Consider the following 16,732-nt stretch of genomic DNA (forward strand, 5'->3'; position numbering starts at 1 on the left):
TAAACCACGCCTCCTCTACGGAAAAATGAATAGGTGGTCTCCAGACTAGATCTCATTTGTGATATAGTCTGGTGTTAGCCAGGCTACTATATTTTAGAGGTGGGTATCACAATGCAGATTCAGATGATTTCTGTCAGTGTTATAGAGTTGTAGTCACTGACTATGTCGTTTATTCACCTTTTTTTCTAAGCTAAGCAGCCACATCACTCTTTTTGTATGTCAGTAAGTGCAAGTGTGCAGTTTACACTGTGGTATGTGGGGAGAGGTCCCCCTCAAATTCCATGATCCAAAAGTCCACATGAGCCAAAATTTGAATTGATAAAAATGTTGATATGCTTGCAGCAGCGAGCGCTTGGCAGACTATTTTGGGGGGGTTACCTCATAGGCTTCATACAAGATGTTGAGAAGTAATTATTTCATCTGTATTTTAATCTCCAGTTAATACTGTGCTAAAACGATGATGATGCACCTTGGTAAAGCATGAACCATTCAGTCCGACTCCTTTGAGTCCAGCCCAGGGCCCTTTTTCTGCAGCTGTCTCCTCTTTCCTCTCTGTCACTGTTGAAGTAAAGTATAAAATCCAAACATCCATCAAGATAGTGATAGTATGATAGTAAATCATAGATTTTTCGTAGAGATGCAAATACAGCAGAAAATACCAGGTATCTATAAAGAAAGCAAACTATTTCAAATAGTTACAATAAAGGGGTTGAATTTAGTATGCTGGCACAATTCCCAAGCTTCTTTTATATAATCGGCCCTTAGGTGTACTTGCTGCATCATAAATGTGGTCGTGGCGACTTTGCACCACACAAGAAAGTAAGATCCCTTGGGTGTAAAACTGTGTCTGACAAAGCTGTTAATCCTCAGTTATGACAACCATTACTATACACTCTCTGGTGGCACTTGTAAAGGGGATTAGAGGAACTGATGTGATTGGCCATTATTAAAGCATACCCCGCTGCTGATACTGATTTAGTCCAAATTTACTCCTGATATGTGACAGGTGTGTGTGGGGATGTATGTAAATAGGTGTGTTCCAGCCTGCGGAGGTGACTGGTCCACTGGGTGCTGGTACCTGCAGGTGAATGGCTCCTTCCTGATGTTATAAAGAGCCAAGATGGCAGTGGCTGTGCTGCACAGGGCAGAACTCATCTCCCTCTCCTCTGAAACCAACTGGATACATTTGTCTAAAGCTGCAACTGGAGGCAAAGTCAAATTCATAATGCAGAGTTTATATTAACAGAAGCAGAAGTTTGTCAGTTTGAACTTCTTAAAGCAATAAAAAAAAAGGGGTAACAATTGAGACCATGATCAATCCAACTTCGATTTGCGCCCAGTGGAGTCGCCCCCTGCTGGCCATTCGCAAAGACACAAGTAGTTTATTGTATTGTATCCTTTGGATCCCCATTAGTCTTCATAGAGATGAAGACTATTCTTCCTGGGGTCCACATTAAATCAAACAATTATTACACAATTACATCATTACAGCATTTATACAGATAATAACATGAAGTCATTCATCCTAACATGATTATAATGTATATTAACATGATTATAATATATATTAAGTAGTTCAAGGCATGATTATAAAAAGAGTTACATGATTATAGAAGAGTATACGAGTTAAGCATAAATTTTACCATGACGTTCAATTCAGATGTATTAACATACTTTATTAAGTAGTGATGTGCCAATAAAGCCTCATGAACCATTTTCTTTTTCTTCTGAGCCCACTAGATGGCGCTCTACGTTGAAAGAAAAAGGCTCAAGCAATGGTAACTGAGTGTGATTTCAGCCTGTTTTTGAACAGAGAACGCCATCTCAGAAAATAAAAAATGATGGTTCATGAAGCTTCATTCGTACATCACTAGACACAAGATACATTTCAATTGAATAGTGTCCAATCCATGTTTATATTGATAAATCGTTTGTTAAATGAGTTACAAAATGATTGATTCATAAGTAAGTAATGATTGATACACCACCATAAATCATGTTTTATTTATCAGTGTTAAATACCGACCATTTTATTTCAAAAGTAATGTTTAATCAATCATGATTACAACACTTAGAATTCAAACAGAAAATGTGCAATGCTGTAATTGGTCATTATTTTTGCCTAACCCTTGAAGTATGAAGAAGACATGAACATCATTAATAACTCACAAATCATGATGCTTGAGAAACCTTAGTTGTTGCATAAATAAATGTATTGTTCTTGCACCACTGATGCACAAGATACTATTAATTCATCTTAATTTAACTTGAAAGCCTTAAGCCTTCCTTCAGATGTGCATGTAATGTATGTATTGTTCTTTTGATGAGAACACAGGTTTTCTTTTTCTTTTCTTCACATTTCTAATGGAGTTCACCAAACTAATTATAGACCACCTACCTGAGTTCTTTCACATCTTACTATTTGAAGTTAAAATGATTTTAAATGTTTACTGCACTTTCTGTTGTGCACTAGTATATTCCATGAATCTTAAAGGGCCAGTTCACACACAGGACAAAACAGATATTACCTCTAGTGGTATCTCAGCTTGCAGATAGTTTGCTAAAATGCTAATTGTGTTATTACCATCATAACTCCTACTTGTGCCTGAGCACATACTTGATGTTGAGGATGGCTGGGTTCAAGTATTTTGTATTCCTGAGGTGAACATTTTTCTTTCTCAAGATTTCAATTCTTCCATAATCTTCAAAACTGGTGACCTTTTTTAAGATTCATTTGCTGTCAGAGCAGGTAGGACTCATGAAGTCATAAAAAGGTCTGTCTTTTAAATAACTGCATCTAAAAAATATGGAAATGAAGAAACAATAAAATACAATTCAGACACAATTCAGCTTATGGTTTTATAATAATAACAACAACAACAATAACGCGTTGTTGGACAAAAAATGTGTATTATATGCATACTTGCTGTCCTTTATTTAACTGTAGGACATTATCTTCAAAGTGAACTAAGACAAATTTGAATGAAATAAATTGTTCAAAGCTCCAGTGTGGAAAATGACCCGGCTCAGGTATTTTTCATTCTGTGTGACTGTAAGATAACCTTGACGACAAAAGTATTTCAATAACATTTTGAAAAGAAATCTCTCAAAGCCATGGATGCAATTAGACCTTGTAGGACCTTGTGAAATGTGTTGGGCATATGTTTTTAGCTGTGACCAGCAATTCTATAGCTCTGTTAATTTTGTCCACCCTTCGGCGTTCACAGTTGGTCGCAGTCAATGTGAATTTTCACCCGATTTGGACATTTTCAAACTGTTGACTGCACATTATCATCGCTTATTATCCCACAAGTATGGGCAAGTAGGGGCCTTCTCTCCCGAATTAATTAATTAATTATAAACATGGTTTGAACCTCTGAGACCTCAGAAGTGGTTTTGAGTGCTTTGCCACACTGTCAGAAAAAATATGCTGAATTGTACCTTTAGGGGTACAATGACTCGTCACTGGGGCAGCACCCTCTAAGGCAGTGATTCCCAACAGGGGGGGCCCGACCCCCCCAGGGGGCGCCAAAGATCCACGGGGGGTCACGAAGCCCTCATGATTTTAAGGGATGTAATAAATCTAATGTGTTAAATATAGATGAGTCAGCATTTAATTTATTAGTGGGACAAAAATAAGGGCTACATTAAACGTTTATTCATTTATTTTAATAGAAAAATCACTATAGAAAAGTTTAAAAATGAAGGCTATATCGTGAGAATAAGGACATGTGTAACATCCCTCCTGTAGTATACACAGGTAACCTCACTTAGCGGTAACCTCACCTAGCGGTAACCTCACCTAACGGTAACCTCACCTAGCGGTAACCTCACCTAACAACAGAAACACAGGGCTAATGGAAAAATGGCGAAGTGTCAGGGAGACGAAAATGCTGAATATCTCAAAAAGAAAAAGAGAGGGTACCATGAAAGTCACATTGAGTTTGGCTTCATAGAAGCAATGGACAATGGGGGGGTCGCCAAAGTTTACAATGGTAAAAATGTGGGTCCCTCAAGAAAAAGGTTGGGAACCACTGAGCTATGGTACCACATTGTTGCACCCTTGACATTGACAGGGAAACATGATTAAAGTCACCAGAGATCAGGATGAGGGACTGTGGGTGTGATGTTTGTAACTGGGACACAACAGTGTGCAAGAGCTCGCAGGCTGCTGCAGCATTGGCCAACGGGGGAATGTACACAGTTACAGCAATAACGTGTGAAAACTCCCTTGGGATGTAATACAGCCACATGCTAACTGCTAGCAGCTCAATATCTTCTGTGCAGCGCTGCTCTTTAACACACACATGTCCAGGGTTGCACCATCTGTTGTTTCCAAACATCGCAATTACCCCACCCTTCCTCTTACCGCAGTCCTCCGATTTTCTGTCCACTCTTAAAAGTTGAAAACAGTCCAGCCAAGTCTCCGTGAAACACAAGATGCTGCTCTCCTGGTACTGGTTAGCACCTTTAACTCTTCCATCTCTCAATAAAGAGAGTCCTCAGTTAAGTAAAGATAGTTAGTTGAGGTCCAAAAATTTGCCTTTGGGTGTACGTTCATGTAGATTGTAATAGTGCAAGTGAGCTGTTTTCTTTTTGCTCTTAGCCCACTAGATGGCGCTCTCTGTTCAACAGAGGGCTGAATGCTAGTGAAGTGACAACGAAGCTTCATGAACCATTTTCTTCATTTTCTGAGCCCACTAGATGGCACATTTTGCTCAACAAACGGCTGAAAACACACTCAATTACCATTATAGAGCCTTTCTTTCAAGCCAATACCGCCATCTAGTGGGGTCAAAAAATAAAACAAATGGTTCATGAAGCTTCTAGTCACTTCACTACTGAAAGCACACTCATATACCATATTGAGGCTTTTTCTTTTAACCAAGAGCGCCATCTAGTGGGCTCAGAAAATAAAGAAAAAGATTCATTAGGCTTCATTGGCACATCACAAGATTGTACCATATGAGTAAGAAATGGACACTTACCATACCCCTATTTCTGATAAAGCTATTTATTGGACCTCAAGGTAGGTACCTTTTTGTAGTGATGTGCCAATGAAGCCTCATGAGCCATTTTCTTTTTCTTCTGAGCCCACTCGATTGCGCTCTTGATTTAAAGAAAAAGACTCAAGCAATGGTAACTGAGTTTTTGAACAGAGGGTGCCATCTAGTGGTTTCAGAAAATTAAAATAATGGTTCATGAAGCTTCATTCGTACATCACTACCTTTTTGAGGGTCAAAAGGGTACATATTTGTATCCAGCCAAAATAAAAGGAACACCAGATGTACCCTAAAAGGTACTGCACAAGTTTTTGTACCCCTGAAGGTCTAAATTTGGCTCATTATAAGAGCAGGTGTTTATGCATCTGTCAACAAATTTTGTCCAGACAATAGCATCACAACTGTGCCTCTCAATTTATACTCCTGGCCCAATTTGACATCACAGCTAGGGTGATCCCATCACAAGGTGGTCTCAGATTATTACTGTAATCATAAAATAATTTCCTCTGTAGAGAACTGTATGACAAAGCAGCAGCAGCGTGAGTTGACCACAGCTAAAGAAAATAAGTGAAAAAGAGCTGAGGGGGCATTTGGTGTGGCTTTGTTGTCCTCTATCTATGAGCTGAACAAAGAAACAACACCTGATATGATCCTTCTTATTCATAACACTGCAAACAAACCATGATGCTAATATCAAAGGTGTATTATATATTTCGCTTGCATGTGGTAGCTGCCTGCGCAGCACTACCTCTCAGCTGCTGTTGTGTATCCCCTGTTGTATTTGTTTTGTTACTTGGGAATACATTACATATTCACATTTCTGCGGCAAGAGAATCCTTTGAATATTAGCAAGGCAGGGAGCTGTCTGACTTGATCAAATATTGCCCTGCAGTCGTTTCTTTATACAAGCCAGGGTTTTATTTCAGATTCACACTGTGCCTTTTCAAGGAAGGAGCAGAAAGAGAATATGTACTGTATATGTGTGTATGCGATATGAGTGTGTGCAAAGCATGAGTGAGTGCATGTTTATACTTGAGCTGGGTGCAAATGGAGGCCCAGAACATCTTTCATCTGACTAATGCATAATTAATGCCCAGTGTGTTTGCTGTAATTATGGTACTGTATATGTACCCAGGCTGGAAGATGACTATTTGTCCCTCAGTCTAGAATCTGCTGGCTCAAACAACACATTCTTTTCAAACATCTGAGGAAGGACATTGTTTTGAGAACAGTTGGTCAAATACAATATCAATCAGATATAAAGTTTTACATTTTAACTGTTGCATTTCAAGATTTGATATTAATTGTGCATCATGATAATGATGCATAACCAGTTTTTTAGAGAAAATATCCATTAATGTATTGCTTCTCTTTATATGTGCGTACCACGCATGCATTCTTTCACAATATATGCTATTCCTTCACACAAATTAGATGTAACCATCTTCTGTCAGAGGCAAGAATTTGAATTATTGTCATGATAGAAGATTTCTTCTTTCTTCTGTTGGAGCTCTGTGCTTCTTTGGCTTTACACAGCAAAACAGCAGCATCTGCGAGAGATCCATTAACAGCAGAAATAGAAACGGAGAAGGAGCCGGAAACCAATTACAAATTATAGAAAGCTGAATCTCTTTAAAAAATCATCAAGACATTTGCAAACAGAACTGTTGTACTTCTGAGTATTTTTTCCTGAACAGAACTGTGGTAGTTATGAATACGTTTTGTGTCTGTTATTATAGTATGTACAGCCAACATATAAGTAAAGTATTGTAACATCTACTTGGACTCAAGGATGAACCAATTCGATTTTGGTCGTCAAAAGTCAAGGTCACTGTCCTCAAGTCCATCCCATTCTAGTGAATGTGATATCTGAGGAATGCCACAAAGGATTTCCTATAAATTTGAAACAAAAGTTTACTTTGACTTAAGGATGAACTGATTAGGTCCAGTCAAAGGTCAAAGTCAATGTGACCTCACATCCATTCCATTGTTGAAAAAGTCATATCTAAGGTTTCCTTAAGGAAAAATCATATGAATCTGGCACTAATGTCTACTTGGACTCAATGATGAACTGATTCCATATTGGAGGTCAAAGGTCAAGGTCACTGTGATCTCACAAATCATATTTTTTGGCCAAAACTTTAAGTTTTCATATGCTTATTATGAGAAAATGTCTAACAGGATAAAATGATGACATCTTATATCCAAAAGGTCAAAGGTCTACTTGACTCTGACATCATGATGCTCTGTAGGAACACTTTTCTGGCCATTATTCGCTGCATTAACCGAGAAACAAAAGAGAAGATTTTTGCCATATTTCAAATTTGGTCGATGCTGAATTGATTAAACTATGATTGTAAAGATCTTTTGATCTCCCGGGTTAAATATTTGTGCAAAGCATCCATAACTCCATATATCCATTTACTATTTGAAGATTCTTTACAGCAACATCCATATTTGCAGCGTCATCTACTGTCAATGTCATATATGAGTCTGGACAGACATGGCTGTAAAATGCAACTTTGTTGGTTGGTGGAGGCTATCAACCTCAAGGCCCATTAGACTAATATAATTACTGTCTCTAAAGCACCAGGCCACTGAACATCCCCTCTTGTTATATTCCTATGTTATGTAATGTATGTTATATTCCTAAAATATGTGTCTATCCAAGACAAAATTGCAAAGACAGCAGCAGAAACATTGCATGGGGCTTAAGAGAGGACCCAAAGGTCCCTCGCTGGTTGATGTGGTCATGGGGGTACCTGGGTTTGAATGCATTCTTTAAAGAAGTTAGGAATTATGTTGAAGCTAAACCAACTGTTGAACCAGAAAAATGTCAGTTGCAAGCAGAAGTAACAATTAAATCAACATATAATCCACAATAGTAACAGACAATAAGACCAGATCAGACTCTGGTTTTACTGGAGCTGAAAAACAATGCATTAGGCAGCAGGTCTAAGTTTAAATTTATCTGAGGAAGAAGACAAAAAAAACAACTTTATTTCAGAAATACACCTCTATGTTCTAAACCCTCTAAAATATTAAGAATGTGTCACTTTCATTGCAGTCACAGTGGTGACAGTGGCTCTATTGGTTCATGTATTAGGTTCAGTACAACACTTCCAGAGCACTGTGGTCTCTGCAGCCTTGTGAATATGAATGCATCCAGTTTCCATTGTCAATAAATAGCCAGCCGAGAGCATAAGCAGGGCTTTATGGAGGCCACTGGTTCTACCTGTGTGCTGTTGCGTGTGGTAAAGAATTCTACCCCTCCACAATTCAACTGTTATTAAATGTATACTCTGTTATTCCTGCAGTCCCTGTCCAATATCAAGCTACTGATGCCTACATTCACCATACACAACCATTTTCAAACCCATAGAAATCCGTCATTTCAATCAAGGACACACTATGTGTTTGTCACCTATTGGTAGCTTCTAAGCCCGTTATCTGCCATAAAATTACCTTTTTATCCAGTTTTCCAAACACTATAGTTATTGGTCAATTTTAACTACTTATTTTAACAGGATGAAGGATTTTAGTAATCGGACGCCTGGGTCTAAGTTATCAGAGAAACAAAATCAGCTTGGCCCACAGCCCCCATTGGAAACGGCTTTCTTCAGTGTTTTTACCATCTTAAATCACCGGGTCCTTTTGTTTTGAAGAGGAGGAGACCTATGAATATAATCCAGCTCCTGGTAAAAAAAAAACTCCTGAACATCTGGATTTCAGGTTATCAGAGAAACAAGCTAAGCAAGTGTTAGCAGCTGTGCTAGCACAGTTTAATCGAGCTATGCTTAAAAATCAATATTGCCGTCTAATAGGACTTCTGTCCTTGTCCCAGTTTATGTGCAACTGAGAAAATCAAATAACTAACAGGAACGTGTCCTCCTCCTCAACACTGGGTGGCGATATGATATTTCAGCAGGTTAATATGGCGCCCTTTCTGTTGACCTCAGTTTGACACTTTGTGCTGTAGCTACTGACCGGCTAATGTGACTGGCTAATGCGACCGGCTAATGTGTGACCAGCTAATGCGACCGGCTAATGCGCTACCGGCTAATGTGTGACCAGCTAATGCAACCGGCTAATGCGCTAACGGCTAATGTGTGACCAGCTATTGCGACCGGCTAATGTGTGACCAGCTAATGCAACCGGCTAATGCGCTACCGGCTAATGTGTGACCAGCTATTGCGACCGGCTAATGCGTGACCAGCTAATGAGACTGGCTAATGTGTGACCAGCTAATGCAACTGGCTAATGCGCTACCGGCTAATGCGACCGGATTTCTTGGATGTTTTTTGTTCCGGGGTAGAACTCCAACATCAGTCGGACTAACATGTTTACATGCACTTCAGTTGTCCAGTTAGTCAGATTAGGACAATCATTTCTTTTTTTCAAGTGTCATGTAAACGTACTGAGTGATTTTTCAAGTTGAGACAGCTTTAGTCAGGATTTTTTTTTTACTGGCTTTCATCACATGGTCTGTTTGTTTTGGAGAGAAAGTTAGCATGGCTACTAGTAAAAAAACCCTGAACAATGAATACTAACTGCAAGAATCTGACTGCAATAACGATACTAATCCTTCTTAATTGTTTTTATTGTTTTCATTTGGAGACCTCGAGCAGCGGAAAATTGCATATTGCACGTTTAAGTGAACAGATCATTCACAGTCCTAAATAAGTATTATAGGCTTATGTAATTTTCTGATTATACAATCTGCTCAGTAACTCTCATGTTTTATTCACACAGATTGGACTGGCCATGCAAGCTGTTCTTTTGATTTTATACTGTGGAATGTGTAAATCTTTTTCTAGAGGTTACCAGAATCCATTTGCTCTGTGCAGTCTAGTCTGATTATATACATCAACTTTCCTTTCATATTCTTCAAGTTTAGCTTTCCCTGAAAATATCTACCAGACATCTCAGGCTGAAATAAGTGATGGATGTAGATAACAATCAATGTTTACACACAAGGTTTAGCTCTGTTTTTTTGTTTAAGGCTCACCATTAATGAAATTAATGAGAGCATTGTTGAATATCTTAAGTTTATATCTAAAATCCTTTGTGTGCGTGTGCATGTTTTGGCTTATAGATGCCTGTGTTGATAGTAAGTACTGCCTTGTATGTCCTTGTAGGGTTAGAAGATTTTATTGGGTGACACTAGAAGAAAAATATTTAGTCATGTAAATTTTTTTATTTGCACAAATAAAGGATAAGATCATGTTCGACCAAAAGAGAAAAAGAAACCACTGGGATTTCATTAGAAAACATGAAACAAACCTCCTCCCAAAAAAACAAACTTGATTTTTAACCTATTAAAAATAATGTTTTTGCATCATCGGAATGCATTAGACCTACATACAGTAGGCTATGTTGCTTCACTCTCTTCAGTCCATCAATAATCCATTTATAGGAAAGAAGTGCTTATTCAGCTGACGTTTCAGAAATTATGAATCCAAACAAGAGGAAACTCAATAAAACAAGTTTGTCTATTAGATTAAAGCTCCTATAAGGGACTTTTCATGTCTGGTGGTGCCTGTTCACCGCATCTAGTGCATCAGACTGTCATTACTGCTTTGTACTGCTGCAGGTTTGTTCGTGCACGCTTTTATTTCAAGTTGACTGGACTACTGCAACGCACTTTACTCAGGTGTTTCAGCCACAAACCCCTCTCTCATCTGCAGTTAGTCCAGAATGCCGCGGCACGACTTTTAACGGGGGCCAAAAAGAGGGAACACATTACCCCGATCCTTGCGTCTTTGCACTGGCTCCTTGTTAATTTTTGTATTGATTTTAAGATTTTATTATTTGTTTTTAAAGCTTTGAATGGACTGGCCCCACAGTACATCAAGGACCTCATCACAATCTATACTCCAGTACGTGAATTGAGGTCCGAGGGCTCCAGATCCAGCTGGTGGTGCCTAGGGACAGACTTAAAACCAGGGGGACAGACTTAAAACCAGGGGAAAGGGCTTTCTCTGTGGTCGGCCCCAGACTTTGGAACGCCCCCCCCCCTCCACGTCCCAACAGCCCCCACAGTGGAGTGTTTTAAGTCTTGTCTTAAGACCCATTTTTATTCCCTGGCTTTTTAAACTTTACGCGAGTTTTGTGGTCCTCTGTGTCATTTATTTATTTTACTATGTTTAACTACGTCTTTTATTTATTTTACTATGTTTATCTGTTTGATTTTGTTGTTTTATTTACAGCATAATTTTAGATTTATGCACTTATTTGATTATTTATTGCTTATTGTTATATGGAAAGGTTTGTTTTATTGTTTTTATGATTCTATGTACAGCAGTTTGGAGACGTTTTTATTTAAATGTGCTATACAAATAAAGTGGATTGGATTGGATTGTCCTGTGCCTAACTTTCCTCCAGTGGGCACAGAAAAACAGCGTGGGCCCTCAGCAGTGTGGTTTCAGTGAGACCCTGCTGCTGGTTGGGGGAGAGGCCAACAGTAGCCGTGCAAGGTAAACTGCAGACGTTAAAAAAATAACTACAACATTATGTTAGTAACTTTATAGAGATGGCGATATTATCGCTGGTGGCCTCATTTGCTAATTATAACTTATGTAGAGACAATATTAAATTAAGTTTATTAAATTAAGTTTTTAATAATCAGTTGAAAAATCCTGATAGTTAAAACTACAAAACCAAACAATAAGATGTGTCTGTTGTGCTCTGTTAACATGTACAACCCTTACATTAATTTCAAGAAAAAAAAATCATGAGGCTTTGTAATGAAGTAATATTGTTTATTGTTAATTGTTTATTGGATCCCCATTAGTTGTCACCATGGTGACAACTATTCTTCCTGGGGTCCCTAAAAAGCAAGACACATAACAGTAACATTCACATGCATCATGCATACACAGTACAAGTATATACATACATAGTACAAGTATATACATACACAGTACAAGCACCTACACATACACAATACACATATACACAGACACAATCAGAGATCAGTTCATTAAGAGCTGTCTCTGTACAAGTTTAAACACAAACAAAAAAGCTTTACAGATATCAGTCAACTGAATTTAACCTAATTTCTTTACTCAAAACAGCTTTTTTCAATTCCTATTATAACAGGGTGGTGTGTGTTACAACTGGCATCCAATAATACTTTAACATCTATTCAAGAAAAGCACAAAGTACTAAGCTCAGGCCTTACTATAACTGCATCAGTTATATAACAAAAACAAGATTTTCCTGTAGAAGAGAAAGATCTTCTGTACTGCTGCTATAGTAGCGCTGGTTGGACCCGTGGTTTGAAAGGTGAGCCATCAACCACAGTGACCAGCCCAGGGGTGATGTATTTTGAGGGGAAGGGCCAGGGGCTGAGCTGTGGTTCACTGCCTCCTACATGTGCCAATGTGACAGATGAGGCTTACCAGGAGAGCTGACCAGTTCCATCTGTAACATGTCAGAGCTGGAGCGCTGCTCCTCCACGCCTCCTGGTCAGACCATGACCACCTCTGCCCTTTAGTGCCACAATGGCTTGTGACAATGTTCCCTCCTGCTCACCAACTAATTATTGTGTGCTTGCTCAGGTGTGGGAGGCCAACAACAATAATTTGAGCAATAGTGCTGGTCAAAAGCTTAGCAATTAATAGGTGAGGTGTTTTTCTCCCTTTATGACCAGTGCTCACTTTGAGCATTGGTCAAAAAGGAGACAATGCTGAGTCTGTCAGTTTGATCTGAGTTTCACTGGACATATCTTATTTGCATGACGTTGAATTCAGGTTGTGAATTTAGTGATATAAATACGTTAAGTGGTCAGTAATCTGTGTATCATTCGTTCTTTCCATTTTCAATTGGCAATCAAAAATCAAATAATGAAAAATTGGCTGGTTATTTTGTGTTTTGGTTTATATCATAAGACAAAAAACAAAAAAAAATGCTTGTTTTTTCATATTTCAATATTAGAGTTCGATCAAAAATACAAAATTAAAAAACAGGCACTTTAATATTTACTGTAAAGTAAATATTCAACTGCATCTCTGTGACTTGTTGAGGGTTCTATGGGGGTTATAAGGCAGTTATTGCTTTCCAGTCATTGTTTAACCAGCGGAAGTATGTTCATATTATTGAAAGTTAAGTTCATAGCTGGAAAATAATGGACTCTGCCCAGAGTTGTTGGTGATTTCCATGGATTTTGAAAGCGGATAGCATCTATTTGAGTGGCTTCAGAATTATATTTTTTTGAACTGCATGTGCACAGGGCTGATTTCTAGTTGTCTGTAATACTTTTGGGATATAAATATCAGAGATCAGATCAGATTTTCCTTTATTGTCATTGCACAGAGTAACAAGTACTAGGACAAAGAAATTAACCATCAACCCGTCCAAATGTATACTTTAAACACACATACAATATAACAGAGGTGGACAGGACAGGGAGACAGAGATGAAGGAAAAGAAATACAACGCGTGGAGAGGAAATAATATGTTTCTATTGCAGGATCAAAATGGAACAGATGAACACTGAAAGACTGAAAATAAGCTCTTAAAACATCTATTAGACTGCCCTTTAGGACCTCCTTACTGATGGACAACATCCAGGACACATCTGACTGGGAGGAGTCCCCTGGGTAGAGGCACACCAGTGCACGTCCATCTGGTAGTAGGCAGTGTTTCACATCTGAAAAATGCCAACAGACAATCCACTTAACCCACACTTGATGCACACTTCTGTTGTTTTGGGAAGCTTCTGCAGAGGGAAAGGGTTTGGAGAATATTTCCATGTGCTCGTGTCGGCTGCAGCCTCCAAATATAATATCCCTTTAATAGAACCCAGGATAAATCCAGTCACAGCAGATGACCCGTCTTATTTGAAATTGTGAACAGAATATTGTTTGAGCCATTTCCCTTTTTTGTAACCATTTTGTCCTTTTCTCCTTCCTCATTTTCCTCTCACCTCACATCTTTTACTGCAGGCCTCTGACACAGCCTATTTACAGGCAACTAAAATATTTCTATCCCACATTTAGAGTTTGTGCTTCAGATGGGTGACCGTGATGTGGAGTCTTGTTAGTGTCTGACCCTCAGGGCCTCTCGAACAGGTGGGAAACCATCAACATGAATCTGCGGCGACAACAGCAACCATATAGCTGCATGCCTGCTTTCAATTTACATCTGCTCCCTGTTACTCTCCAAGCCCGAGAACATAATGAGCACAAACAACTCAGAGGAAAATGAGATAAATGAGGGCTATAATTGTGTTTGGAATTGCAATTACTGTTATCACAGCCTTTTGTCGCAGGGATTTAGTGTAGCCAGATGTGCTAATGGAAAAGACTGCCATTGTTTGACTGGATTGGATCAACCCCACTCTGAGCTTCCAGCTCTATCGATGTGTAATTACTGATTTTTATTGACCAATCACAGCTGGTGCAGGGAAATTACAGGTAGTCCCAGATTTAGCAGTGCTCAGATGACTCATGTTGCCTCCAGGTAGGTTCGCTGCCTGCAAAGGCACGGACCAAAACAATCAGTGGGGAGTCACCAACGTACCCATAAATGTTGAGTCGAGAAGCATGAATTGAACTTCAAACTCTGACATGGCGACTATTCAATTTAGTGGCTTACATAATATAATTGTATTGCATAAATGGGTACAATGAAAACATTGCAATCACATTTTGTAGTCTGTGTATCGTTCTTTCTTTCCATTTCCAATGGTCAAATGATGAAAAATCGACTGGTTATTTTGTTATTTGTTTTATATCATAACACAAAAAAACAAAAAAAATGCTTGTTTTTTTATATTTCAATATTAGGCTCAGATCAAAAATACAAAATTAAAAAAACGGCACTTTGATATTTACTGTAAAGTAAATATTCAAGTGCATTTTATTATGAATTTCAAAAAATATTTTTGGGCGTGATTATTTCAGGTGGTCAAGTTAATACTTCATCTCTTCTCTGTGGGTATACTATACTATATTAGAGCAGTAGTTCTCAACCTTTTTGAGTCGCGACCCCCAATTTAACATGCATGTTGTCCGCGACCCCCACTCACTGAACAGAATCTCACACGCACAGTTCAGATCACCCAAAAAAGAAACAAAATGACCAAAAAGACACAAAATGACCAAAAAAGACACAAAATTACCCAAAAAAAGAAACAAAATCACCAAAAAAAAGACACAAAATGGCTAAAAAAAGACACAAAATGACCAAAGAAAGGAAACAAAATGACCAAAAAAGACACAAAATGACCACAAAACACACAAAATTACCAAAAAAAGACATTAAGTGACCAAAAACACTAAAACACATTAACACTTTAACTCAGTGGAGACAGAGCTGACTTCCAAAATGATTTGGTGACCCCCAGAAATCATTTCGCGACCCCAATTGGGGTCCCGACCCCAAGGTTGAGAATAGCTGTATTAGAGTTTTATACTGAAAAAGTGAGAAAGAATGACAGTAAAGTGTTTCTCCTTCATGTCAGCTCGCTCTGAGCAGTTTCAATGAATTTACCATAAATATCACAATAGGTGCGCACTACATTATATACTGGTATTATTATTATTATACGTATAGGGGCGGCTGGTTTGATTACGGAGAAGAGAATGACGGCTCACTTGACCGCAGTCAAACTTCCGGGTCACGTAAACCCGACCAATTAAATATTAAAATCAAATTAATTCCTGGTGCCCGTTTTTCCATTTCGTATTTTTGATCCGAGCCACATTTTTTCCTCTTTTTTCTCCTAGCTTTAGACCACAAAATCCTCAGATTTTGAAACAAAGTTCTTTGTTGAAGAGAAACTTCACTTAAGATGAAATTACTTTTTCAGTTTTCATGTCACAGTGAGTACAACTGTAAAAACAATTTGAGGAGCTTTCTAAATAGAGTAAGTAAAATGAGCTCAGATTGGGTTTGCGGCTCATTAACATTTACTCAACAGGGAGAGTCTGTAGAAACATGGAATTGAGTTGCATAATGGGAATTGTTGTTTTTAACCAGAACACCTGGTTGCCGATTAAAAATTGGAGTCATGCTTTCCCAGAGTTTATGAAAATATGATGCTAAATGTGTGCAGTATCCTGTTAATGAACCAGGTATATGAGTTTGTCTGTCTTTAAACAGATAATCTGGTGTGTGGTTATTATAAATGGCTGTGTCCTTACCATTGATCACTGACTTGATAAAGGTATCAACAACTTTTACATCACCACTGCTATTTTATGAAGTTTAAAATTATTCATTCAATAACATTAATTTCATTGAGTGTTTATTTTTCTTTTTTGAAACACATTTACATGCAAGACATATAAGTAAACAAGGGTATTAAGGATAATCATTGAAAAACGTAAGAAACCTGCATCCCTAAATCGCCCCCATAAAGAAAAGACATTAAAAAAACATAAAAAGGCATTCATATCTTGAATGTATAATTCAGTCATTTCCATATTTAAACTATTAACTCCATGACAGCCAGAACAGAAAAATAGGAAAATATATGGTACCAATAGAAAATTATGTCTAAAACATTAAAATTAAAATAAAGAAAAAATGACTGATCTTTATCTCAGTCTTTTATAGTTGCTAATTTTTGCCAACCATCTGATTGTCACTTTCTTTTATTTTTCATCATAAACTTGGTCAATAAATAATGATGTTTTAGGAACATAATGAACGGTTCCAATTTAATATATTTTTGAAAATAAAAAAATTCCCCAGAAGCACAATGGTTTTGCAACATATTT

The 16,732-nt window shown here is 38.0% G+C and overlaps 1 protein-coding gene across 1 annotated transcript in view; it reads left to right on the forward strand.

The window, feature by feature from the left end:
* LOC131962457 (C-C chemokine receptor type 1-like) overlaps positions 1-16,732 on the forward strand; it is a 124,279-nt gene that overhangs the window by 33,781 nt on the left and 73,766 nt on the right. Inside the window, exon 3 of the mRNA XM_059327459.1 lies at positions 11,388-11,479. Within this exon, the coding sequence (XP_059183442.1) occupies positions 11,388-11,479 (92 nt within the window). The remainder of the gene's footprint in view (positions 1-11,387; positions 11,480-16,732) is intronic.

Source organism: Centropristis striata, chromosome 23 (assembly GCF_030273125.1).
Source record: "Centropristis striata isolate RG_2023a ecotype Rhode Island chromosome 23, C.striata_1.0, whole genome shotgun sequence".
Lineage (NCBI taxonomy): Eukaryota > Metazoa > Chordata > Actinopteri > Perciformes > Serranidae > Centropristis > Centropristis striata.